Source organism: Nelumbo lutea, chromosome 2 (genome assembly GCF_056320005.1).
Source record: "Nelumbo lutea isolate HS-2025 chromosome 2, American lotus-T2T, whole genome shotgun sequence".
Classification (NCBI taxonomy): domain Eukaryota; kingdom Viridiplantae; phylum Streptophyta; class Magnoliopsida; order Proteales; family Nelumbonaceae; genus Nelumbo; species Nelumbo lutea.
Window position 1 is genome coordinate 38,820,377 of NC_142685.1, and position 27,495 is coordinate 38,847,871.

Genomic DNA, 27,495 nt, shown 5'->3' on the forward strand with positions numbered 1-27,495 from the left:
CGGGTTCTTGATATGAAACCTCCTTTTTCCCTTCTATACCCCAATGAGGAGTTGTTCACTATTCCCCTCAAGACATTTGGTTGTACTTGTTTTGTTCAGCTTCTCGGTCCCCATCACTCCAAGTTTGAACCCAAGGCTTCCAAATGCATCTTTCTTGGTTATGCACAAACTCAAAAGGGTTATTGTTGTTATGATCCTATCTCAGGGAAGAAGTTTGTATCCATGGATGTCACTTTCTTTGAGGAGACACCCTACTATTCTCGGGTCTCTCCTCAGGGGGAGAGTAGTGAGCGTGGAGATTTGGGTCCTTTTCTTCGGGGGGAGTGCAGTGAGGATAGGGTTTATACCTTTGGGGCTGTTCCCTTACCTATTCCAGTTGGTGATGAGGGTTGTAGTAGCGAGGGTGGTCAGAGGGATCGGGAGTTGAGAGTCTATCACAGGCGATGCAGGCAGGTTGATCCCAGTCATCAGCAATCCCAGCCAGCTGCAATCTCTTCTACGGCTCCAAGTCCAAATATTACAATCCCAAGGCCCACTGAGACTCCTTCCATTGTTGCTACCTCGCCCTCTGCAAATGACCTTGACCTTCCCATTGCCCTCCGTAAAGGAAAACGGCATTGCACCACATCTACACCCCACTGCATCTCCCAGTTTTTGTGAAACGATCGCCTATCTCCCTCCTACAGGTCCTATCTCACCTCCATTGCTGATGTCCCTATTCCGAGAACAGTGCAAGAAGCCCTATCAGTCCCGGAGTGGAGAGGTGCAATGCAAGTTGAAATGGATGCCCTATTGAAAAATAATACCAGGGAGTTAGTTGACTTGCCCAAAAGAAAGAAACCAGTTGGATGCAGGTGGGTATTTACTGTGAAGCACAATGCGGATGGTTCCATTGAGAGGTACAAAGCTCGGCTAGTTGCAAAAGGGTTCACTCAAACTTATGGTATAGATTACTTGGAGACATTTGCCCCAGTAGCCAAGATGACCACCATTCGGGTTCTATTATCTCTTGTAGCAAGGTACACTTGGCCTTTGTACCAAATGGATATTAAGAATGCCTTCCTGAATGGGGACTTGCAGGAAGAGGTTTACATGCAGTTGCCTCCTGGATTCTATGATACAGAGGCAGGTAAGAAGGTCTGCCGGCTCAATAAGGCATTGTATGGTTTGAAGCAGTCACCTAGAGCTTGGTTCGACAGATTCAGACTAGCCCTTGGGAAGTTCGGTTATGTACAGGCCCAGTCAGATCACACACTGTTCATCAAGAGGGTGGAGTCCTCACTGACACTACTTGCAGTATATGTTGATGATATTGTGGTGATAGGAAATGACAACCATGAGATTGAGTCCCTCAAATAGCTCCTTCATTAAGAGTTTGAGGTGAAAGATCTGGGTACACTACGGTATTTAACAGGGGATCTTTGTCTCTCAGAGGAAATATGTTTTAGATCTCTTGGCTGAAACTGGAAAGTTAGGTGTCAAACCTACAGATGCACCCATTGAACAGAACCACAGTTATGTTCCAACGGTTAGTGGGAAAGCTCCTATATCTATGCCTCACCCGACCAGATATCAGTTATGCTGTCAGTGTTGTCAGTCAGTACATGCATTCTCCTAGAACCACGCACCTTGTAGCAGCAGAAAGAATACTAGCATACTTGAAGAGATGCCCGGGTAGAGGTATATTGTTCAAGAACAATGACAACATGAAGGTGGAAGTCTATACGGATGCCGATTGGGTTGGGAGTGTTGATGACAAAAGGTCTACCTCTGGATATTGTGCTCTTGTGGGAGGTAACCTGGTTTCTTTGAGGAGTAAGAAACAGAGTGTTGTCTCCCGATCCAGTGCTGAAGCTGAGTACGGGTCAATGGCTAATGGAGTGGCTGAAATTCTTTGGCTGAGATCACTACTTGAGGAGTTGGGTATTGAGTATGAGAAGCCCCTGATGCTGTATTGTGATAATCAAGCGGCTATTAATATAGCACACAACCCAGTGCAGCATGACAGAACTAAACATATTGAAGTTGATCGACACTTTGTACGAGAGAGGGTCTCATCACAAGAAGTGTGTCTCCCATACATCACTTCCAACATGCAATTAGCAGATATCCTCACCAAAGTTGTACCACGGAAGAAGCTGGAGGCAAATCTATCCAAGTTGGGAATGATGAACATTTATTCCCAACTTGAGGGAGAGTGTAGAGAACACTGATGTGGGCCCTACAACTACGTTCCCACTGTATTCGTAGGGTAGAAGATGTTCTAGTCTGCCTAGGGTTAACTATTTGTCATTTAGTTGTTTCAGTTGTTATTTATTTCAATCTTATTTTTTGCTCTATTTGTTATGTAAAGACTAAGGGCAGATCTGTCATTTCCATGTAATGAGCATAACCTATAAATATTAATTAAAGTGGCGGCGACAGAACATTAAGCTTCTGCTCCTCCTTTCAACCCTTGTGTTCTACTGCTTCTCCTCCCTCTCCCTCTTCTATCCTCTTACCTTTCTTCTCATCTTCGATCCTGAAATCCATTAGGGTTCAAGATTGGGAAGTGGTGGCATCTACTACTTCCATAAAACCTACTTTGCAAGAATTGTGGTTCCCACCAACACAACAAAGAGTGATACTAATCTTTGACGGGAATTCTAGAGGTAACCCAGGCCCTTTAGGTATAGGAGGAGTATTCAAAGATGAAAATGGCAGAATTGTGGCTATGTTCTTAAGACCAATAGGAGTGGGGGACTCATTGAGAGCGGAGGTGATGACCTTACTTCAAAGTGTAAGATATGCCAAACAGTTGGAGTTACACCAAAATGAGATAAAGGGAGACTCTAAATTGTTGATTGAGGTAATTGGGAGTCTGGATTTATAGACAGCCCATAAGGGAAATCCTTAACACAACAAAGGAGATCGGTGCATGCTTCAAATAGACAAGGAGATCAGATAATGGTTTAGCTGACACATTGGCTAAACAAGGGTATCTGAGGGAGAGAATGTTCTGGACAGTTTTGTAAGAAAGATTACTAGGGGCTCAACACTTGCTTAGGGTTGACAATTGTAAACTCTGGAAAGTTATACTTTAGTTGCATTAATGAAGTTACCACTTCCAATAAAAAAAGTATATTCTAGTATATTCCATCCAACCTCACATCAATCAACACTACTTGTGGATGGATACTAAAAAAGAGAAGTGGAATGGTGTTACAAAGACCTATTCCCAAAAATTTGAATGTTGTTAGAGCCAACAAATTAAAGAATGATGTAAATAATCTAAAGATAGGGGGAGAAGCCCTTAACCACATACTTCTTAATGCTGAAATCCCTTTGGAAGGAAATTGATCTGATGGAGATTGTTGTGAGGGTTGCCCAAAAGATGCTAAGACTCAAAGGAAGTTATTGAAGAGGAATCATGTCTTTAAGTTCCTTACTGGACACAACCCCGAATATGATATTGTTAGACAAAACATTCTAGAAAAGGATGAAGTGACCCTATCTTTTTTTATCAATAACAAAAAGCTTTCATTAAACAGATATAAATATTAATTACAAAGAGGGTGGGAGGTAAACTATCTTAACTCCCCGAGCAGAGACAAGAGCCCCCAAAAAACTAAAACAGATACAAGCAAATCCATAACATAGATTCCCGAATCACCCCTTGCTTGGCTAACCAATCAGCAAAAGAGTTAGTATATCTCTTCACCCAATTGTACTTTACTTCCATATCCTCAGCCAACCACTTCAAATTTTTCTTTTCATTGTTGTAGCTCCACTACCCAATCTTATCTTCTTTCAGCCACCCTACTACCACCTCCAAGTCACCCTCAACTAAAAGCATCCTTATATTCAATTCTTTTGCCCTTCAGACTCCTTCCAATACCGAAAGAATCTCAGACCTAAGGGAATCACCTATACCAATTGGGCCTGAGAACATGGCTAAAACAATCCCATTCTCATCTCTGAATACTCCCCCAATGCCAGATTGCCCAGGGTTCCCTCTACTACTGCCATCAAAGTTCAGCTTTATATAACCAAAAGGGGGACCGGTCCAAAAAGGACTTAGTCCAGTTCTCTTTGTTTTTTATCAATAGCAAATTCATTAATTCAGCATAAGAATAATTACAAAGAGGAAGACAAACTCTCTTATCTTCCAATTTCAATATAAGCCCCCAAGAAAAGAAAAGAAAAAGAAAAAGAGAGAAACAATAAAATTACATCTGAGCGCAAAACATTGATTCCCTCTCCACCCCTTCTTTAGCTAACCCATCAGCAAAAGAAGTAGTTGATCTTTTAACCCAACTAATCTTTTTTTTTATAGGTTTTTAACCCAACTAATCTTAACTTCCATTTCTCACACCAGCCACTTAAATTTTCTCCTCACATTGTTGCAATTCCATAGGCCACTGTTGTGTTTATTCAGCCACCCTACCACCTCCTCTGAGTCCCCTTCAACTATGAGTTTTCTGATATTCATCTCCCTAGCTTTCTGGACTCCTTCTATAACTGCATAGATCTCATCTCTGAGGGAGTCACCCGCTCCAATTGGGCCTGAGAACAAAGCAGAAACAACCCCATTCTCATCCCTAAAAACACCCCCAAACCTGGGCAGAGCTAGCAATCTCTTCCCCCTTTCTCAACAAGTCATCAAAAGTGAAATCAGTGAATAAAGCTGAAGACTTTAACCATTGTGTCGCCCTTAAGTGGGTTAGTTCTATTACATTTTCAACACTCCTCTCCCTTTCTGAGAAGATTCTTGAGTTTCTTTCTTCCCACAAAGACCAACACACAGTAGCCCTTAAGCATCTCCGCATGATCCTACCACTTTTCAAATGCTACCTGAAAAAAGAGGAAGAAAATAAATTTCACACTTTCAATGGGGGATTCCAGCTACACCCAAAAGGGAGAAGACCCATTCCCAAATTGTTTTAGCAAAATGGCAAGTAACTAAAAGGCAATATCCAGTCTCCACATCAACTTTGCAGAGAATGCACCTATGGCAAGTAACTAAAAGTGACCCTATCTCAAGCTTATGCTATGGTCAGTAGTGAGGAGAGTAGGAGATAGGTCTACATTGCAAAAGCTCAAGCTGATCACTAAGCTACCGGAATGAAGCCAATGTGTACCACTAAAAAGAAAGATGTGAGTGAATACTATAAGAAGCCCAAGCACACGAAGAACACCTGTTGGAAGCCACATCTAGAGCTTTTACCTCCTAGATTCAATAACGATAATATTGGTAAGAACAGGGGTAGGAAAGGTAGCAATACTAATGTAGCCACTTCTAAGTTTGAGAAAGGATCCAGTGATAAGAAGTCTATGGGGGAATAGCTACAGCCCAAAGCAGAGTATGAGAAGTATGACCCATCATCAACCACTTAGAATCTACTACTACTACAGTTCCTACTCCTCCAAGCAACAACTCTTCTTCAGCATATGCCCACTCAAGTATTCCGTATTCGTGCCACACGCTTTTGTCCTAAGTAATCGTAGGATCCCGTGGACAACTGCCACGCCTTAAGTGCCACATTTTCCTTATTCTTGTGCTTTGCAGGATTTGAGTTTGAAGAGAGTGATTGGGAGTGGTTGTAAATCTGGTGGCCTTTATATTCTTTATTCTAGATCCACATCACCATCATTTCATTAGTCCATAGGGTTTGGTACCATTACTAGTGAGAATGAAAACTATTTGGCCTTTTGGTCATGTGTCTTTTCCATATATAAACAGTTATTTCTTAAATTATTTGATGTTGGTGCTATAAAATATCAATGTGAAGTTTGCAAATTTTCTATACACTATTGAACATCATATCCGTTCGGTAATAGAAATTCTATTCCCCTTGATATAGTTCCTTTTAATCTTTAGGAACATATACCTACTACCTCCATATTTAGTAATCACAATTTTGTGACTTTTGTTGATGATTGTACTCATTGCACTTTTGTGAAAATGGAGAAGAGCATGATGCAAGGAATCTAATATTGTTGGTGAACCTTTTTGAGAGAGTGACAAATTTAAAGGTAAACCTTAGCAAGAGTTTAGTTGCTGGAGTCGATATGAGTCAATCTGAGACTGAAATTTGGGCTAGGGTGTTAGGGTGTAATTCAAGTGGGTGGCCATTGAAATTTGAAAGGAAATTAGTGGGATGGAAGAGAAACTACATCTCCTTGAGAGGTAGAACAACTCTTATTAAATCCACATTGGCTGGTCTTCCAATTTACTATCTTTCAGTCTTTTGCATGCCTCAGACCATAGTGAAAAAAAAAATTGAGAAAATAATGAGGGACTTTCTCTGGAAACTTGGGAATGATAAGAAAGGTCGCTTAATCAGATGGGAGGTGGTGTATAGAAGGAAAGAGTGTGGTGGTCTTGGGCTGGGAAGACTAAAAGAAAAGAACTGGGCTCTTTTAGAGAAATTGCTTTGGAGGTTTCCAAGGAAATAGACAAACTTTGGGTTTCCATAGGAATGTGAGGGATTCAGAGGTGGATCTTGTGTCACAATTGCTTCTTTTGTTGAATGGTGTTTTCCTAGATAATATCAGAGTGGATAGCCATGTATGGATGGGTAAATCCTCCAGAATTTTCACTTGTGCTTCCTTTTTCAAATTGTTGGTTCCCCCCTTGTACTTTCTATGCCCTTCCCTATTAAGGAAGTGTGGTGTCATCCAATCCCCCCTAAGGTGAGTGCTTTTTGTTGGGAGTTTACCATGGTGCAATAAATACTCGTGATTTATTACAAAGGAGGAGACTTGGTTGGTGCCTTTCTCCAAGCTGGTATGTTCTGTGTGAATCAAATGGTGAATCTGCTCATCACCTTCTCATTTACTGTCCCCCTGCTTGTTGTATTTGGGAATGGTTTTTTCCTTGTTTGGTTGCAGGTGGAACACTCCATTCAGCCTGGATAGATTGTTTGATCCCTTGACTTTCAGCTGGCCAAGGAAGAGGGGAAGATTACTTTGGAAGTGCACAAGAGCTGCAGTGGTTTGGACATTGTGGGAAGAAAGAAACAAGAGAACCTTTGAGGAGAAAAAGACAAGCAAAGAGGGTCTGATTGAAATCATTATGGTAAAGGTGACACATTTGGTGAAGACAACAAACCTGTTTCTTGACTTCACTTTTGATGACATTATCAGATAATGGGTACAATTGCTGCATCATCTTCAGCAAAGAAGAAACAAATAGTAAAATGGGATCCACCAATGGATGATTTTTTCAAATTGCATTTTGATGGGAACTGTCTTGGCAATCCGGGTGCTGCTGGAATGGGAGGAGTAATAAGAAACAGTGAAGGAAAATTGGTGTATTCTGGGTCTATAGGGCAAGGGGACTCCACCAGTGCAGAACTAAAGGCAGCTGTATTTGGGGTTCAAAAGGCATGGGATATAGGAATTAGGAAGTTGGTGATGGAAGGAGATTCAAAGGTGATCATAAGCTGGCTGAAAGATAACAACAAAATTCCATGGTATTTCTGGAATGAAGTTAAGAAATTTAAAAGATTTTCAAAAGACATGCAGGTGATGTTGCAATGGGTCCCTAAATCAGCTAACAGCTTAGCCGCTCATTTTGCTAAGCAAGGGGTCAATAGAAGGAATTGTTTTGGGGCTCATTTGTAACTGTAAGAAATAGTGTCTTATTATCTTGAGATCATGGGGTAGGCAAGGCTACTCATATTATAGTAAATCTTACTTACTAGTTAATAAAAGATTTTTCTGCTGCTGATCAAAAAAATTGTACTCGTTGCACTTGGGTTTATTTGATTAAGTCCAAATATAAGGTGTAAACAAATTCTAGGCTCTTAGTAACAAATTCAAGGCTTTTAGCATTCAACGAAAAAATAACTAATAACCAACAACCATACCTTTCATATTTCAAGTTTCAAAATCCAAATTTCTCAAATTGTTCAAATGACCAATCATATGTTTTAAATAATCAGAAATCCTCCATCATCAAAGGTTTTTTTCACTAATGAGATCTTCTAATGAATCAATTGATCCTATGTTTCTTGTTACCCAACACTTTAGAAGAAAGGAAACAACTTGGTTGGAATCTATGCAAAAGAATAAAATAAAATGAAAACAATAAAAAGAAAAGAATTCACTAGGAAGAGTATTGAGAGGCAAACTTCAGGTAGATAGTGTGGAGAAATTATAAAAATGAAAAATTTAGGAATGCTAGATTTCTAGTCACCCAAAAGTGTAGAACAATAAGAAAAAATCTCACATGATTTGACCAATAATGAAGAGAGGATTATTAAGGTTCTTTTTTGCCCTTGATGCATTGAACTCTTCTAAAACCCTAAGAGAAACTAGGAATTCCATTTTCCCTACTAGCTTTTCATTTTAATCTTTTTATTTGGCCACCAAAGTTCCCTTCTCATATGTTTTACACTTACAAAAATACATGAAACAATTTTTGTTTTTTTTTTTTTTGTATTAACACTGTTGAGAGATATTGTATTTGGTTGTATTTGTAATATTGATAAGTTATGGGGGCCTATATGTATTTATGTTAGAAAAAGGGGCTTATGTTTAATTCTCATATGTTTTACACACACAAACACTCTTACCAAAGTTCCCTTCTCATATGTTTTACACTTACAAAAATACATGAAACAATTTTTGTTTTTTTTTTTTGTATTAACACTGTTGAGAGATATTGTATTTGGTTGTATTTGTAATATTGATAAGTTATGGGGGCCTATATGTATTTATGTTAGAAAAAGGGGCTTATGTTTAATTCTGATGTATTTCGGTCTTTTGCTAATTTATGCAACTGGTTGTGTGAGATTAGGGAGTGAGTAAGAGAGTAAGAGTGTTTGTGTGTATGTGTGTGTGTGTGTGTGAGAGAGAGAGAGAGAGTTGTGTCGCTTGTTCTCATAGTGGATATGTTTCCTCTCCTCCCGTGGATGTAGGCTACCAAGCCAAACCACGTTAAACCTTGGTGTTTCTCTATTTCTTCTTGTTTCCTCCTTGAGTTGCTATTCTATTTTATGCTGGTTGACATGGTATAAGAACTATTTTATGTTGTTTAACAAACACAATTGTCGAAAGTTTTTGAGGCTTATGCCTCTTTCTGACAAAGGCTTAAGCCTCAGACCATAGCTATGAGGTTTAAGCCTTGAGGCAAAATCTAAGCACCTCGCCTCAAGGCTTAAGCCTTTTAAAACTATGGATCTTCATTCCCTTAGGTTCATGTTCTGGGGATACTTTTGCAAATCAAAAGGGGTATAAATGTTGTCGGCCATCTTCAAAGAACAAAACTAGCTCTATGGATGTGACCTTTGAATCAACTCCTTTCTTTGTTTCTCAGAATGGTTCTCTTTAGGGGGAGAATAACAGGTGTGTGTGAAGAAGAAGAAGAAGAAGAAGAAGAAAGACCACTCAGAACAGCAACAACAATGTAATATCCTTCAGATTTAGGTAATGCTTCAGCTCCTTCCGAATCTTCTAATCCTCCCGAATTTACCACTCCTTGTGTTCAACTCTTGACGTTAACTTTCCTATCACTCTCAAGAAAGGGAAGAAAACTTGCACTCAGTACCACATTTATGACTGTGTTTCCTACTAGACAATGTCTCGTCATAGTTTCATTACTTCTAGTTCTTCCGTTGCCTTACATTTCAGTGTCTCAAATGCAACGTCTTGAGTCTAAATAGAGATGTCATGTATGAGGAAGCAAGAGCCTTGAAGAAATACCTTTTCTCATAAACATATGGGATTTATTACCATGATTACCAAGATTAACTCAATCTTTGTACATATCTCTGTTGTTGCAAATAAATCTTGGCCACTCTACCAGCTTGATGTAAAGAATGCATTTCTTCATGGGGATTTGCAAGTATACAGGAGAAATCCTCCTAGTTTGCATATCATAATACTAAAGGGAAGGTTTCTAAATTGAAAAAGGCCTTTTATTGGTTAAAGCAGCCTCCTAGAACTTGGTTTAAAAAGTCCAATGGTACTATGAAGAGAATAGTGTACAAATAGAGTCAAACAAGTCATACCCTTTTCATTATGTAGGAAAAGAATTTGAAATTAAAAACTTCATAATTTTTTTATAATAAACAAAAAAAGAAAATTCATTGATTGATAAAAGTACATCCAGGAGCTGATGAGAGGTCACCAACAACAAAAACATAAGATAAAAACAGAATATCAAAGACATGAATATACGAAATCATTCCAAAGATTCCATCTCTAATAATGACCAAAGACCATTCTCAAGAGATTCCTTTGACACCCCCTCAAATTCAGGTAAAATTAAAATCAATTCCAGAATTCTCTTTCCACCGGACAAAACAATTTGATCCCAATGCTTCGAATAGTCTTCAAAGATTCTTCTGTTTCTCTCCTTCAATATTTCTGAACAAATAGCAAAAGGAACATAGTTCCATGCAATTTTTGCTTTCCTATTCCTTTTCAAGAATAGGCCAACAAGAAAATATTTCTTTTGGAGATCTTAGATCCCAAATATCAAGATTAAAAATGATGAAGAAGTACCTAAATGCACTTTGTTGAAATAATTTAGTTGTCGGTGTTAGGGTCTGTTTGGCTAGTTAAATCGTTATTTATTTCTATTTTTTTACTTCTGTTATGTTTGCTATTGTACTCACTTGTAGCGGGGGCACAAGGGTCTTTTCCCTTGTTATTTCTGCCGCTCTATATATATTATAATAAAAGCCGGCACCGCCAGTACTGTTACATTGCAAATCCCTTCTCTTATCTTCTCCCTTCTCTCTTCTTCTTCTCTTCTCTTCTCTTCCTCTTATTTCTGGCCGGCCACACTGTCAAGATGGTATCAGAGCAGGAATACTGACTGAGAGAACAGATCGAACAAACTTCACTGATCGAACAGACTTCACTCTTCCAACTTGCTGAATCTGGGCAGAACAGAAATCTGAATCTGGACTGAGGAAAGCAGATCTACAACTGGTACAGTCCTTCCTTTTTTCTCTTCCTTACCCTCCTTGGTCGCGTACCAAGTGAAAAAAACAAATGAATCTGGGATCGTGTGATCCTGTTCCTATGTTAAGGCGACTGTAGGTCAAGGATGACCTGTTATCTCAAATATTTGGCTTGATTATAAGTGTTAAGGATCTCTCCTGCTGATTAATGTTCTTAGACATTCTGGAAGGCTGGTAGGTTGGGACTGTTAAACCGTACAGGTCTGAAATCTGCCGAATATTGCCTTTTTTGTCCTGAAATTGGTACTGTTTGTGTTCATACTGATTTTAAACCCAAGTGTGTGGATGTGGACTGAGTGAAGCATTTTTTTGTAGAGTAAGGAGGGGTCCTAAGTTCAGTGTTTGGGACTGATTGTCTGTTTTGACCATGTCGTATGAGAATTCTGCTACTTCAGAGATTTCAGGGAGCCACAATGGAGTGAGTGGGGGAATGGATATGCGTTTCCCCATGGCTGTTATTCCCTTTGATGGTCTGAACTACCTTGAGTGGTCTAGGGGAATAAAACTCTACATCACTGCTAGGGGGAAAATAGGATACATCAATGGGAGAGTGAAGGAACTGAAGTATGGAAGTGCTGAATATGATAAGTGGAACCAAGAGAATAGTATGGTGATGTCTTGGCTCTTGGTTTCCATGCTGCCACAAGTAAGGAAGACTTTTATGTGGGCTGAAACTGCTTGTGAGATATGGGAACAAATGAAGTCCACCTATTCAGAGCAGAGACACTATGCCAAGATATATCAACTGCAAGCTGAATCCTCTACTTGCAAGCAGGGGGAGAGAAGTATCTCGATGTACTATTCTGATTTGACATCGATATGGAAAGAACTTGATCACTACCAGAAGGTGAATTGGAAGTGTGATGAAGATGCAAAGGCATATAAGTCACTTGTATCTCAGCAACGAGTTTTTGCCTTCCTCATAGGGATGAATCCTTCGTATGAGTCCATCAGAGTGCAAATCTTGGGTAGTAAAGGCTTGCCATCAGTTCAGGAGGTGTATGCCTTGGTGTAGTCAGAAGAGAGTAGAAGAAGTGTGATGAATGGTGTAGAAGGGGAGTTAGTTGCCCTACCTGTCCGGGGAAATTCAGATACAAATGTCGGAGGTGGTTTTAAAAGGAGTGACTCTCAGGAAAAAAAAAAAAAAAAACAGATGATAAGAGCAAACTTTGGTGCACTCACTACCAAAAGACACGACACACGAGAGATACATGTTGGGATATCCATGGAAAACCTAAATGAGCACAGGATTTGAATAAGAAGTCAACACCTTATCAAGGCAAGAAACCAGGCCAACAAAATCAAAAAAGGTACAACTCAACTAATATGGCATCGACAGAGACTAGTCCTTTGGTAACTCATGAGAGGCATCCCAGTTCTGACCCTAAGGAAGAAATTATCAACTCCTTTCATGAACATTTGGAATTGTATGGTAGGACTCTTCGTCAGATAGATTCAGGTCCTACTCCCTCTACCTCTTTTGCATCTACATCAGGTAATGTTGCCACTACCTTCCATGTGTCATCTCATACCACTGATTCTCCTTGGGTTATTAACTCCAGAGCCTCAAACCACATGACCGGTAAGTCAAATTTATTTCAGACATATAACCTTCTCTCTAGGAGAGATAAGGTGAGACTAGCTTATGGTTCTTTTTCTACCATAGCTAGCCGAGGTACCATACCTCTCCCACTTGGCCTTACCCTTCCTAATGTACTGCATGTTCCGAAATTACCTATTAATTTGTTGTCCATTAATAGTCTAACTCACTCCTTGAACTGTTCAATCACTTTTTTTCCGTCTTCATGTGTGTTTCAAGACTTGGCCTCGGGGAAGACGATTGGTAGAGGAAGCATGGTGGATGGTCTCTACGTGTTGGAGAATAATGCTGGTCTTGTGGCTACAGAGTCCATGAGTTTGTCAAGCGAGAGTCAAGCCTATTTATGGCATAGTCGTCTAGGTCATCTTTCTTTTGAGTCATTAAAAGTTATGTTTCCAAAGTTGTTTGAGTCCTTGTCAGTGAGTCAGTTACAGTGTCAGACATGTCAATTGAGTAAAGATTGTAGAAGTTCTTTACCTTTACGAAATAAAAGATCTGAATTTCCATTTCATATTGTTTATTCTGATGTCCGGGGCCCTATTACTCTACCCACTGAGGCTGGATATAAGTACTTCATTACCTGGATTGATGATTATTCTAGATACACCTGGGTTTACCCTATGCGATCTCGAGATGAAGTGCCAAAAATTGTGAAAGACTTTCAACGCATGGTGTTCACTTAGTTCCAAACAAAAATCCATATCTTCCAATCGGACAATGCGAAGGAATACTTCCATAGTGATCTCACGGAGTTTTTTCCTTCAAGTGGGTCACTGCAGCGAAGCTCTTGTGCCAGGACACCACAACAAAATGGTGTTGTCGAACGAAAGAACCGTCACCTTCTCGAAGTAGCTCGTGGCTTATTAATTCATATGAATGTGCCAAAACATTTTTGGATGGATGCAGTCTTGTGTGCTACATACATCATGAACTGCATGCCCTCTCAGTTACTAAAGTATAAGGCCCCACATCAGCTTTTGTTTCCTACAGCTCCGTTGTCCACCATTCTGATGTGTGTTTTTGGGTGTCGTTGCTTTGTCCATAACCTGTCCCCTACTCGAGGTAAGCTTGATCATCGAGCTAATCCCTATGTTTTTCTTGGTTACCCTTTATCTAGAAAAGGGTATCGTCGCTATGATCCTACCTCTCGCAAGTACTATGTCTCCATTGATGTATCTTTCTTTGAGACTCAACCTTTTTTCTCGGTTTCTCCTCAGGGGGAGAGTAGGGTTGAGGAGAAACAGGCGACTCAAACTCAACTACCTCCTTTACCCGATCCTCCTTCATTCCGGATTTTTCATCGTCGCCATAAAAGCCAGCAAAGTTCAAGAACCGTGGAACCTGACACTATGCAACCAACATCATCGGATTCACCAAAGACAGATCCGTCTCATCAGCCAGGTACACTTGCTCCTATTGATATGTCTATTCCTTTAAATGTTGATTCACCTGTCATCAATGATCTTGATATTCCTCTTGCTAAGAGAAAGGGTGTTGGGTCTTGTACCACTAATCATCCTATCTCTAATTTTGTGTCCTATGATCATGTTTCACATTCATTCCGTGCATTCCTCTCTTTTGTGGACAGTGTCCCCATTCCTAAGAATGTGGCAAAAGCTTTGTCTAAACCTGAATGGGCAGATGCAATGCAGGAAGAAATTGATGCTTTACACAAAAATGGCACTTGGAAGTTGGTGGACCTTCCTGAAGGGAAGAAACCAATGGGTTGCAAGTGGGTGTTCACAGTGAAACACAAGGCTGATGGAATTGTTGAAAGGTACAAGGCTAGATTGGTAGCAAGAGGCTTTACACAAGTATATGGAGTGGGCTATGTAGAGATTTTTGCTCCAGTAGCCAAGATGAACTCTATCAGGATCCTTCTTTCATTAGCAGCAAATCTTGACTGGGAACTTCACCAATTGGACATCAAAAATGCTTTCTTGAATGGTGACTTGGAAGAGGAAGTGCACATGACCCAACCTCCAGGATTTTGTGCCAAAGGCAGTGAACAAAAGGTGTGCAGGTTAAAAAAATCTTTGTATGGGCTGAAACAATCACCTCGGGCTTGGTTTAGTAAGTTCCATTTATCAATTCAACAAATGGGGTTCAAACTATGCCAGTCATATCACACTCTATTTGTGAAAAGAGGTGAAGGGAAAATTGTAGCTCTTATTGTGTATGTGGATGACATAGTGATCACAAGAGATTGGGAGGCTGAAATACGGAGACTAAAAAAATTCTTAGCCACTCAATTTGAGGTTAAAGATCTAGGCCCCTTACATTATTTCCTTGGAATTGAAGTTGCCCGCTCTCACAAAGTCATCTTTATTTCCCAACAGAAATATATACTAGATCTACTAGAAGATACAAGCAAGTTGAGGGTAAAACCAATTGACTCACCAATTGAATATAATCATCATCTGGGAGACAGTTAGGGAGAGTTTTTGAAAGATGTGAAGAAGTTCCAGAGACTCGTAAGGAGACTTTTGTATTTGTCTATGACCAGGCCTGATATTGCTTATGCAGTGGGTGTCCTTAGTCAGTTCATGCACAATCCTAGGACAACTCACTTTGAAGTTACAGAGAGGATCCTGAGATACCTCAAGAAGTTTCCCGGAGTTGGTTTGTTGTTCCAGAAACATGGTCACTTAAAGGTGGAAGTATATACTGATGCAGATTGGGCGGGAGCAGTCAATGACCGAAAGTCTACCAGTGGGTATTGTGCCTTTGTAGGAGGAAACCTGATCATATGGAAAAATATAAAACAAAGTGTGGTGGCTAAATCTAGTGCTGAAGTAGAGTATAGAGCGATGTCTCATGGGGTTGCTGAAATCATGTGGATAAGAAATCTGTTAGGTGAATTGGGTTTTGCAGTGAGCAATCCTATGTCACTCTACTATGACAATAAAGCTGCCATCAATATTGCTGCTAATCTGGTCCTGCATGATAGGACGAAACACATTGAAGTGGACAAGCATTTTATTAGAGAGAAACTTGTAAATGGAGAAGTGTGTACTCCATATGTCAGCTCAGAAGAACAACTTGCAGATATCTTCACCAAAGATCTTCATCATGTGCGGCACAAAGATTTGTGTGACAAGTTAGGCATGATTGACATCTATGCTCCAACTTGAGGGGGAGCGTTGAAATAATTTAGTTGTTGGTGTTAGGGTCTGTTTGGCTAGTTAAAGTGTTTTTTATTTCTATTTTTTTACTTCTGTTATGTCTGTTATTGTACTCACTTATAGCGGGGGCACAAGGGTCTTTTCCCTTGTTATTTCTGCCACCCTATATATATTATAATAAAAGCTGGCGCCGCCAGTACTGTTACATTGCCAATCCCTTCTCTTCTCTTCTCCCTTCTCTCTTCTTCTTCTCTTCTCTTCTCCCTTCTCTCTTCTTCTTCTCTTCTCTTCTCTTCCTCTTATTTCTGGCTGGCCACACTGTCAAGACACTTCAAGTAACAGCATTCAAAACATAAATGCATCAAATTCTCCTCTTCAGCAAAACATAAGTAGCATCTCCCCACCAGCAGAATTGCCCTGCTTTTGATGTGATCCTGGGTAATAATACTATCCAATGCAACTAACCAAGCAAAAGCCTCCACTCCAGGGGGAATGCAGTTTCACCTAAACTCCTTTCACCTCCGATTTCTCCACCTGATTCCTTGCCTAGGCTCTATAAAAAGAGCCTTACAGAAAATACGCCATTCATTACTCTCTTTCCATCACTTCTCTCTACTTGCAGTTCCACCACTGACTGTAATTTTGCTTATAGTTCCAGAAACTCCTTATCCTGCCAATGAAGGAGTGGTCTTCTGAATTTTGGACTCCACACCACTCTTTCCTCTTCCTGCTCAACCTATAAAGTCTTGGACACAAAGCACAAAAAACTGCCAATGCCCAACCAATCATCTTCCCAAAACATAAGTTTGCTCCATCCCCAACCTTTTACAAGATTACGAGACATGGTACAAGAATGTTGATTGAAAACATTATTCCCTCATATGACAATTTCAACTCCTTTTAGTCCCACCCAAAATCCAATACACCATACTTACAAACCACCACTTTTTTTTGATAAATCAAACCACCACTTTTCTCCATAGAGCATTTCTTTACACACCAAACCTCCTCCCCAGTAGCACCCTATTAAAAACCTTTCCTTCTTATCCCTAAACCACCACCTCTCTTATCCCTGCACACCCAATCCCACTTCACTAAATGGAACATTTTTTCAACCCCTTTAACACTCCATAAGAATTTCCTCTGCATCTTCTCAATTGAATCTGCCAGTGGTGATGGTACTTTGAGCAATGATACATAATATACTAGGAAATTAGATAAAACACTCTTGATTAATGTGATTCTCCCCCCAATGGAGACGAGAAGAGGGAAGTTTGTGGATGCAGAGAAGTGGAAAAAGGAGGTACAAATTGAAGCTAAGAGATTACTACTTAAAGAAAGCAGAAGTCAGGTACGATGCTCTCTGAAGATAGGGAGAATATGAAAGCTACCATTTTTTCTGGTCAGAGACGCTGTACTGTGGCTGAAGGGCTTTATTGATGGTGTTATTTTTTTCCGTTAGTGCACAAGGGTAGAAGAGCTCCATGAGCTCATCAGGGAAAAGGTACAAGACTGTGCTTCGATGGAATAGGAAGGGGTGGTTTATAACGGTGGCAGAGTTCTTCAATGGAAACGAAAAGCAAATGATATGTCTACCAGAGGGTAAGGAATATGAAGGATGGAAATTAGTTTCTGAGAAATGCAATAGTACCTTGCTCATGCTGAAAAGGAAGGTTTAGAGAAGGAAGTTGATGAAGTGGCTGTAGAATAGTTTTCAAGGCACCAAGGCAAGGCTAGGGGACAGGGGGTGCCTTGTCGCCTAGGCGATGGACTTTTTTAAGTAAAAATCACATATCCTAGGGTAGTTTCCTAGGTTCCATAACCAACTTTCTTTAATAACTATCCATAATTTTCATAAGAAAATTATAAACTGCATGTTTAAGTCTAGAAAATCAACATATTTATGAGAAGAAAAAGAAGAAAGGAAAGAAAATTCAAAAAATATAGGGGCTGAACCCCTATTTTTGTTCTAGGAAAAGAAGAAAAGAAAAGGTAGAAGAAGAAATGTGTTGATTAGACAAAATTTTAAGTTCTTCCCTTACTTATTGGTTCAGATTTTGAAGTCATTGAGGGTTCAATACAGCAGTTAGCAATGTTTGTGTTGATTAAATCCTAACAAATAAGAAAATAATAAAAAGAAATTATAAACACAAAAAACGAATATTTTTCTTTAATAATGTCTATTTTATAATTATAATCTCAAAAAAAATAACAATTTAAAAGTATTTTATTACACAGTATGCAAAACTGCTTGGCAACTGGGTGAGGCAAGCCTCCATGGGTGCCTTGTCGCCTTGACAACTATGGGCTGTAGACAATGGCTGCGTTAAAGGGGTGGAGAAGAACCCAGTATCTATTAAGGGCGATTCCTGCTCCATAGACGATCAATATAAGGAGCAGGGTAATGTAATTATTGCTAGCTCATATAGAACACTGAAGCTGTCAATGGAGGTGGAGATTGGAGAAAGGGGATTGGGAGAAGAGATATACAATTACTGCAAAGGTGAAAACAGATTGGAGATCAGTTCTGGATACGTGGTGGAAAAGTTTCAGATTAAGAACAAAGCTACAACACTACCTTTCTATGATAACAGAGCCATTGTTGCCAAAGGCAATGAGGTGATGGATGTCTCAACGGTGAAAACAGAGGAGGGGTTTGTACTGTTTGAAAGGTGGAAAATGTGCTGTAACAAGAAAGAGATAGAGGAGATGCATACTAATGTGAAAAATGGTGGGGTTGCCATTTAAGCTTTGGAAGGAAGAGATAATGGCCAAAGTAGTAACAGAATTAGGGGGAACCCTGGAAAATTACAGTTTCATTGATTTGTTTGCAGTGAACATCAAGATGGTTGGAGTGAAACTGGAGTACATCCCCAGATCCTGTGACCTGTCAATAGAAGGGTGATGGCAAAAAATCTGGTTAGCAACCAGAGCTGAAGTGTGGTTGCGGAAGGGATGCTCCAAGGGGGAAGACGAAAATGAGTTGGCTAGGTGGTTTCCACGTGGCAGATTTATGGAACTTGAACCATGACTATGATTTTCAAAGCCCAGCTTAAACAACAGGAGACAAACTAGCCAAGATTATGTTAATAAAATACACAGTAAAATGGCAATCCATTTTCTGACTATCAGGCATTGTCATATGCTCATTTCATACAGATACAAACAGTACAGGGAAAAAACATAAATCATAATTTAGTTCTTGTGATACACAGCTTATACTTTATACTTACAAAATTGTACAAGGCCAGCAATATCAGACATCAACTAACCAGATAGAATGTTAACAAAGGCAAGAAATTTGTCTGTTCATGTGTATTTAGATAGAGATATGTACCAACAAAAAAATATCCAAGGGAACAATTTTATTAACAAATGTAGCAACCATACATATTTCAAACCACATATGTTGATAGAACAAGTCTAAGAAGATACTTCCAAACCAAAGCACAAACTTACAATCTTTCCTATTGGGAAAATCCCAAATATACTAAAGCAGATAGAACCATCTTTGTCGCCACTGCATAAGATGTTAAAACGTTGATGTGAAGAATTTGATAGTTCTCTAAATGAGTCTTCATTGTCATCCATGAACCCAGTATCCCCAGACACCAATCCAGGCACCCGAGGAACTCTTGGAGGAGCAGGGAAGAAACGGGAGGTACGGTCTTCATAAGTTAAGAAGTTACCACTGTCATCCTGAATGAACATTTTAAATTTAAAAAAAAAAAAAAAATCTGAAACTCTATTAGAGAGAATACCCAATGAATAAATAAATAAATATACATAATTGCTTTCACAGTTCAGTGGATACAACAGAAAGTAACATTAGTATGGAGGGCAAAAAAAGAAAAATAATAAAATCAGTAGTTTAGCCTGCAGGTGCCAATGTATATGAAGGAGGGATGACAAATTTACTTTCAAAATTAAAAAGTACGCAACATATGAACATACTAAGTACACCGCTACACAAGCATATCAAAAGTAGATTTTGCCTTGCTTATCAGAAGGGGGATATAGAAAAATGTAGATACTAGATACTCCATAAATTCAGTTATAATCAAATAGTGGAGGGTTTTTTTTATCAAAAAAAATAGTGGAGGGTTTTTTTTCAAAGATAAAATAAAAGATTTTATTAAAACAAAAAGCTGTTACAAGGAAGGTGATAAGCAATCACCAGAGAGGAATCAAACAAACCCAGAAATACCAAGCAAAGAAACCCCAAGCCCCAAAAAGACCAACTCAACAACAGTATAATCCTTGCAAACGAGCAAAAACAAGAATAAACCAAACTGCAACATAGGAAAAACCTAGACCCTACAAACTAATATCAACACCCGTAGAAAACCCACACCTATCGCCCAATCCCACCAGGACTCCCACTCAAAAACTCTTCTTATCAGCTTTTTGAGAACGTTCTTCTAGTCCCCTTCTATCTGATCTTGTGTTTTTTGACGAACTTATTAGCCCCAATGCAAAATAAGCCTCCTTTTATCCGTGCAAAGACATTTGAAACTGGAACCTGCTGCTGACTTTTTCTGATCTTTTGAGCTCTGAATCTTCTAACTGTATTAAATGTTTCCATGGCTTCTTCCATACTCCCCACCAACTTCTTACCCCTATCTGAACCCACAATCCCCTCAAAAACTTCCTCCTGCTTCTTGAATACATCCCCACTAGAGTGGGGTTGTTTTTCTTAAAGAATTGCCAGAATTTCTATCAAACACTATAGTGGCGCTACTCTCTTTTTCCCCATTTTTTTCGTCCAACGATCCAAATGCTTCCTTCGCAAATTCCTCCCCTCCTAAGAAAAACAACCCCAGAATTTTGCTGACTCCAACTTCCTTATTTGCCACTTTCTCTAAATCACATGTCTTCTCTACTTCATGAACCTCATCCATCATCGGCTCTTCTTCATTAGCCTCCCCTGAATTTCTTCCTTTTGTATATTCAAACCCCATCTCCAATCTTATCTCCTTCCACCTCTCTTCCCCTTTCCCAAATCTCTAATTATTGCTCCCCTCCTTTCTTCTCTATTAGATCTTTTTTCCACTTCTCCTTCTCCCCACCCCACTAACTCTTCCCATCTCCCATTTCCTTTACTTCTATAGTCCCAATCACCTCACTTCCTTGACTGATTTTCCCACTTTTTCAGCTCTATTTGCATCCCTTCTCAATAAAACCTCAATCGTTCTTCTGCCATTCTTTTCTTCTACTGCCGTCCTTTTCTCTCCCCGATCATCCCCTTCAAATCTTTCCAGAACTCTTCCCTCATCATCAGTGACATCCAATATGTCTTCACTGTCCTCCCCTTTTTCTTGTTGCATATGATTGTCTTCACAATCCACCTACATCTCCCCCTTTTCTTCCGCACTCCTTTTTGCACCCCTGTCATCCTCCTATATCGTATGTGTTTGGTTCCGTGGGCGTTTATGGATAGGCCGTTTATTTGTACTTTTTCACTTTAAACTTTTCTTGTTTTTGTTGTTTGGTTGGGCTTCACTTTAAACATTTTTTACTCTCCACCTCAGATTAATTCCCATTAAAGTGTGCCACATCAACATTTGGTTTCAAGAAACATTGGAGTGTTGGGGGAAACAAGAATTTGACGTTTCCCCAAATGCCCCATGCACAAAAATCAAAGCATTTCAGTTTTCTACCATTTATTTGATAAACAGTGAAACCAAACAGTTGTTTCATTTTGCTCATCTGCAATAAACGCCAACGCCTATGTGGCGCTGATATGGTGGCATTTTTTCAATAAATGCCCACAGAACCAAATACAGCCATCACCATTGCAATCTTATTTTTAGGAAAAAATACTGCATTCTCCAAACAAATCCTTCGGCATCGGAATCAGCCTCTTCTATTACCACCTTCCCTATCGCCTCTTCATCCTTTGGGGCCCCTAATCCATCTACCAGTCTCTTGGCTTCCTCCGTTATTTCTTTCTTCAGACTCAAACTATTTGGCTCAAGATTGTTTTCTTTAAACTGCTCGCCCCCAAAAAACTCTTGGGCCGAACCTCCTTCATAACTTGGCCTACCCTTCAACTCCAATCTAAAGGGTTTACCCCTCCTGTGTCCACTATTATAATTCTGTTTAAGATCCAATTGTTTCCAACCCAGATCGTCACCTTTTTTTATGTCCACGTGCTCCCAAGAATCACGTGTTGATCCACTAAAACTGGCCCAACCCTTTGTCATTGCTCATCTTTCTCTCTAAACACCTGTTTATCTTCCTCTTCTCCTTTTTCATTCCCCCAAGCCCTGCCTGCCTCATCTTCAACCTCTCGTCTCCCATACCACAGGGACGCTTCCGCTTCCAATGTCACCCAAAGTTTCCACCATATCCCTTCAGTGAAGAAGTTGCTCGTGCAGGGAATCCTATCCTGTTTAACACCTGCAACTGTTATCTTCAATGCGTGAAGATTAGCAGTGTAAACATTTTCCAACACTCCAGGGACGCTTCCATCCACAAGTTGAACGGCAGACTAAAAATCTTCAACATCACACACCCTCTAGGTATTGAAATTTCATTGCAAGAAGGTGTCCAGTTCACCACCGTCACCAAACCTTCCAATGTTTCAACATTCATGAACTCTGCCTTCAATTTTCCAATGTCCGGAACTGTTTTACTGTCATCAAAAGGAATAATCACATCCAAATCCGCATTTGGAATTCTAATCATAACATTGTTAGGAATCCTCTTCCAATCACTAACCTTCTTTTCTGTCACCATCAACATTTTGCTCAAATCTTCCTTACCACCTCCCAAAGCAAACTTTGGAGCAACACCAGCTCCTTCAATCATCACCGCCTGAATCCCTTTATGTTCATCTGTATCCTGAAACTTCTTCTCTACCCCCAAACCCTTTAACTTTTCTTTTTTCAGCCAACACCTTTCTTCATACTCCTGCAGCACCTCAGCAACTGCAACCCATCCCTGTCTATTTCATCCTTCTAGCAAACAAATAGTGTGCCACATGCCATCTTCCAACTCTTCGTCTATCCTCAAAAAATATCCATTGTTATTGACTTTTTTCTCGACTGAGAAGAGTTTTCGTTCCCTTCTCAACTCACTCCTCCAGCCTGGTCTGGTCACTGTATGGATTGCTCCCTTGACAAATTCTTTAATCCAACCTGCAATGACTAGGGACAGGAAGATTGTGGCCCTCCCTTCCTCTTCAAGCATCAAAACTTCTCCCTCCTTACATTCCTCTACCAAAAAACTCCTTTTTCAACCACAAGTCTCTTCCTCCAAAAAGCCAATATATATTACAAAAGATCAATAAAAAAATTTAGGTGGTTAAGAACTCAATATACCATCCTTGAAGAACACAAGCAACCTTAGCAGAATCAGAATAACAAGGAAGAGCAAGGCCATTCTTCTCAAAGACCAACCCTTTCCATCAGAGGCTTTTCATAAAATAACTGTAGTCCTCTGATTTCAAAATGTACAAAGATGGACATCTATGAACCCATGCACAAGCTATGCAAGCTTTATAGCCATACAAGCACTAAATGAAAGGATAACGTCTGATACATTTTATTCTCTTTCTTCCTTTTCATTTTTTTCCCAACCATTTGCACTTGGCTATCAGATTAACAATAGCAATAACAATTATAATGCAGATGCTGAAGCAAGAAAAGAATATATGGAGAAAGAAATCAGCTTTTCCACCTCTACACTAGTTTCAGGATTTGAGGTGATGGGAAAGGTTCGAGATTTTTTTATTTATTTTCTAGTTCTAGGTGTCTAAAGAATGGGGTTTAAGTTTTCTAGGAATTTACTTTATTTCCAAATTATTGTTTATAATAATTTTTGGGCTTACTATTTATAGTAATTCACAAAAATGTTATTTATAGTAAACTCCAGGCTTATTGTTTTAGTAATTTCCGGTGTCTTTAGATTAATGTAGTTTTAGCAGGATTAGGAATGTGTTATTAGAGTAATTTACAAGTTAAAAATCCTTATTTGAGTGTCCCCTATGGATTGTCTTAATTTTAAAACAAATAGAAGTGACATAGTTCATTTTCCAAGTCCAATTGAAGTCTGTAAAGTGGCATCCGAGTTCATACTTGAATCTATAGTCATTGTAATTTAAATAAAAGAAGAGTTGATTTGATGAAATAAAGCTTGGTTTAATAAGTTATCTATATCCTTTCTGTTTACTATAAGTCTATAACAAGCAAGAGTTCTTTTGATTCCTAACTCTTTCTTTGATGGACAACAACCTGTTTACTTTCTTTTCCATCCATATTATTCATCTTTATTCACTAAAAGCCCCTCTTTCGCCCTATAAAGCCCATCACAAAATCTTAAATCAGTAGGACCCCTACCCCATCCTACATCAAATAGCATCCGTCTCCAAACCGATAGTGCAAGAAGAGTGCAGTAACCTGATTCTCTTTTTTTTTTTCTTTTTTTCCCTTGTTTTTTGGTAAGCAGTAATTCTATAAAGCGGGTGATGTAGGACTTGAATGAAACAAGGATGAGTCTAAGAGGGTTAAAACAGGTTTAGGGGTATATTAGACTAAAAGCAAAGATTGGTTTGGTTTGGAAAGGTCTTGCACCCAAACTGCATGTGTTGCATATTTGTCCAAAGATAGTGGAAAGCTTCAAAACAAGGAAATAGGTATAGGATAGGAACTTTTCAATGAAACTTTATAGGTAGAGTTAGAATGGATAGTTATAGAGAGAAACTAATTTTGGTTAGGTTCAATGTATGTCTTGCACAAAAGAACAAAAATTCTAGGCTTTAAAGAAAATTGGAAGCTTATGGAATGCAAGGTTCTGGGTGGAATTTCAAGATGATATTTGGAAGGACAAAAGATTATGGATTCATAGGAGTGTCCAAATATGGAAGCAAAAGGAGATGGAGATGCAATAAAAATGGCTAGAATGGAAAATTTTCAGGATAGATGAAAATAAAAAAGGAATAACTCATCCAGATCAATCCAGTTCTTTGAAAATGCTGAATGAAATGCCTTTTGATAAAGTACTTATGCTGTTGATGGCTATAACAGCTGCTTGCAAAATTAAAGAGTATATATATACACAAAGAGAGAGAGGAGAGAGGAGAGAGAATAGAGAGGAAACTCAATATCACTCAGAAGGCAAAGTGTTGTGGCCTATAGTGCAGAAGCAGAAATAGGGATTGTATCTCATACTACATGCGAATTAATTTGGTTGAAGACACTTCTATGTGATATGGGTTTCTCAACAAATCAACCTATGAATCTCTATTGTGATGATCAAACCACCATAAATATTGCTTCAAATCTAATTCCCAATGAAAGAAATAAAAATATTGAAGTTGATAATCAATATGTTACTGAAAAAATGTCCAGTCTAAACATAAATGCTCCCTACATCAAATCAAGTTTTTGGTTGATTGACTTAATTATCAAGGCTCTTGCTCAACCTCAAATTGATCTTATCATTTGACAAGATGGGACTATATGATATATACTCCATGTTATACATAGGTTAGCGTAGGGACTGATCTGCAATTATTTTGCACAAAGGCACCTGTCTATGATTTTTAGTTTTTGTAAGATAAAAACACAGCGGGTTGGTAAGCTCCTGCTGGTTGTAGCGGATACTTGGGATCCAATCCCACCTGACCTGGGTTCGGGGGGTTATGGGTTGGGGGATGGGCTACCCCCCGTTGTGTAGCCCTTCAAAAGAAATCAAAAGAATAGAAGATAACATCTTGTTCTCTCCACTATTCATACTAGACTTAATCTTCCTTTTCTTTCCTTTCTTCATTGGTTCTCTCTCATGTGATCAAACAGAAAGCATGCATCAAATCTTAAGCAATAAAGAGCCATTACTCATTCAGCACAGTAATTATAGTTACATGGCTTGTTAGAAGATAATGGAGGGAAACCTAGTCAACAGTATACCTCCAATGGTTGTGCATCCTCCTCCCAATTAAGACATAGAATAGCCACGCTATGGGACTTCATACTTCTCAACAGCTTTCCATTCTGTTATGCAAATAAAACATTATCGTTCTCCAATAACATACCAAGGTCATGTATAATAACAATGAAACAAATTGCAGTGCTGAACCATCAAAATGAAAAGCATGTATTGAGAGATGTATGTTATTTTAAAGACATGAATCAATTAGTACATAATATAAGCCTCTACTCAAATATGACCATGCCATCTATAAAATACACCTTATCAGAATTCTTCTTCAAGTATGCTAAGATACGCCCTACTGCCTCCAAATAACGGACTAAAGGCTTATGCATATATTGGACCATTGCAGCATATTGGTAGTAAAAAAGAACATAAAGGAAAAGAAAGGACAATGATGGGAAAGTAAGAAGAGAAATGAACTGACGAGATAATTCAAAAATGTAAAAGGAAAAAACAATAAGAAAGCAAACCTGAAATAATAAGATAACGATTCAATAAAATAGTATTAAACACAGGAATGAACTACCTGAAGTAAACTAGGGATATAAAACCTGCCAATTACAGGATTACAAAACTGTGGGTTTAGACGCCCATTCCTAAAGGAAGATCAAGGTATTTTAAGGGCCAATTCAATGTCCCAAACCCCATCATCCTTCCATATTCAAAGACAGTGTCCTCATCAATGTTAAACCCCACCAAACTGCTCTTGGCCAAACTGATATTTAGCACGAAGATAACTTGAAATATTTAACAAGAGTATGAAGGGTCCCCACATCACAAAAGACAATATCAACAAATCAAAGGTGAGAACTGTTAAAATAATTTAGTTGTTGGTGTTAGGGTCTGTTTGGCTAGCTAAAGTGTTTTTTTTTGGTTTTTTCACTTCTGTTATGTATGTTATTGTACTCAGGGGCACAAGGGTCTTTTCCCTTGTTATTTCTGCCGCCCTATATATTTATTAAAATAAAGGCTGGCGCCACCAGCACTGTTACATTGCAAATCCCTTCTCTTCTGCTCTCTCTTCTCTTCTCTTCCTCTTATTTCTGGCCGGCCATACTGTCAAGAAGAACCTTATGCTTCCTTCCCCAACATAAATCCTATTGAGAACATTACCCACTAGGAGAAAGAGAAAGACGGGAAGAGGATTAGCATTAAGACCCTTCCATCCAAGAAGAAATTTTGAGATTACCCTTTTTACAAGGACTGAGATATGAATTATCAAAAAAATAATTGTTAATCAACTTTATCCATCAACAAACCATGATTCTTCAAAAACTCAATGAAGAAAGGACCAATATAAATAATCATAGGGATTTTCCAACTGACGCTTGCATGTACAATAACTTACGCAAGGGACAATGCTTCATACCCTAACCCAGTGTATCACCCTCACCATTATGCAGTCTCTTACCACTTCTTTACTTTCTATCCTTTCCTAAAAAGATTCTGGGTCCATTTGGTACTTCACAGTTGGAATCGGAATCGGAGTGGTCTATTCCGACAGTCTGTTTGGTTCAGACAGGAATGGGATTTAATTCCCAAGGGAGGAGGAGGGAATGGTCATTCCCTCAAATGGGGGAATGCCATTCAACCAGGAATGGGAATGGGATTCTGATTTCGCCCAACCAAACAGTTGGAATCAGAATAGCCCATTCCGATTCCAATTCCAGACCCCTATTCCCATGAACCAAATGGGGCCTCTATTGTTTCTTTCTTCCCACTGAGTCCATATTATCACTGCTCTGGCACTTTCCAAATAATCCTTCCCCTCCTTTTAGGCTAGACAAAGGTAGAAGGATCAAAAAGCTCACATACCTCCATTGGCAAGGACCACCTGCATCCAAACAAAGAGAAAAACCATTCCCATATATCTAGA

The 27,495-nt window shown here is 39.2% G+C and overlaps 1 protein-coding gene across 2 annotated transcripts in view; it reads right to left on the bottom strand.

Annotated features, from left to right (window-relative positions):
* APC4 (Transducin/WD40 repeat-like superfamily protein) overlaps positions 1 to 27,495 on the bottom strand; it is a 107,789-nt gene that overhangs the window by 77,956 nt on the left and 2,338 nt on the right. For both annotated transcript variants that reach the window (XM_088969351.1, XM_088969352.1), the window contains exons 4-5: positions 25,595 to 25,678; positions 19,143 to 19,382 (exon numbers count right to left, since the gene is read on the bottom strand). In XM_088969351.1, coding sequence (XP_088825477.1) covers positions 19,143 to 19,382; positions 25,595 to 25,678 — 324 coding nt within the window. The remainder of the gene's footprint in view (positions 1 to 19,142; positions 19,383 to 25,594; positions 25,679 to 27,495) is intronic.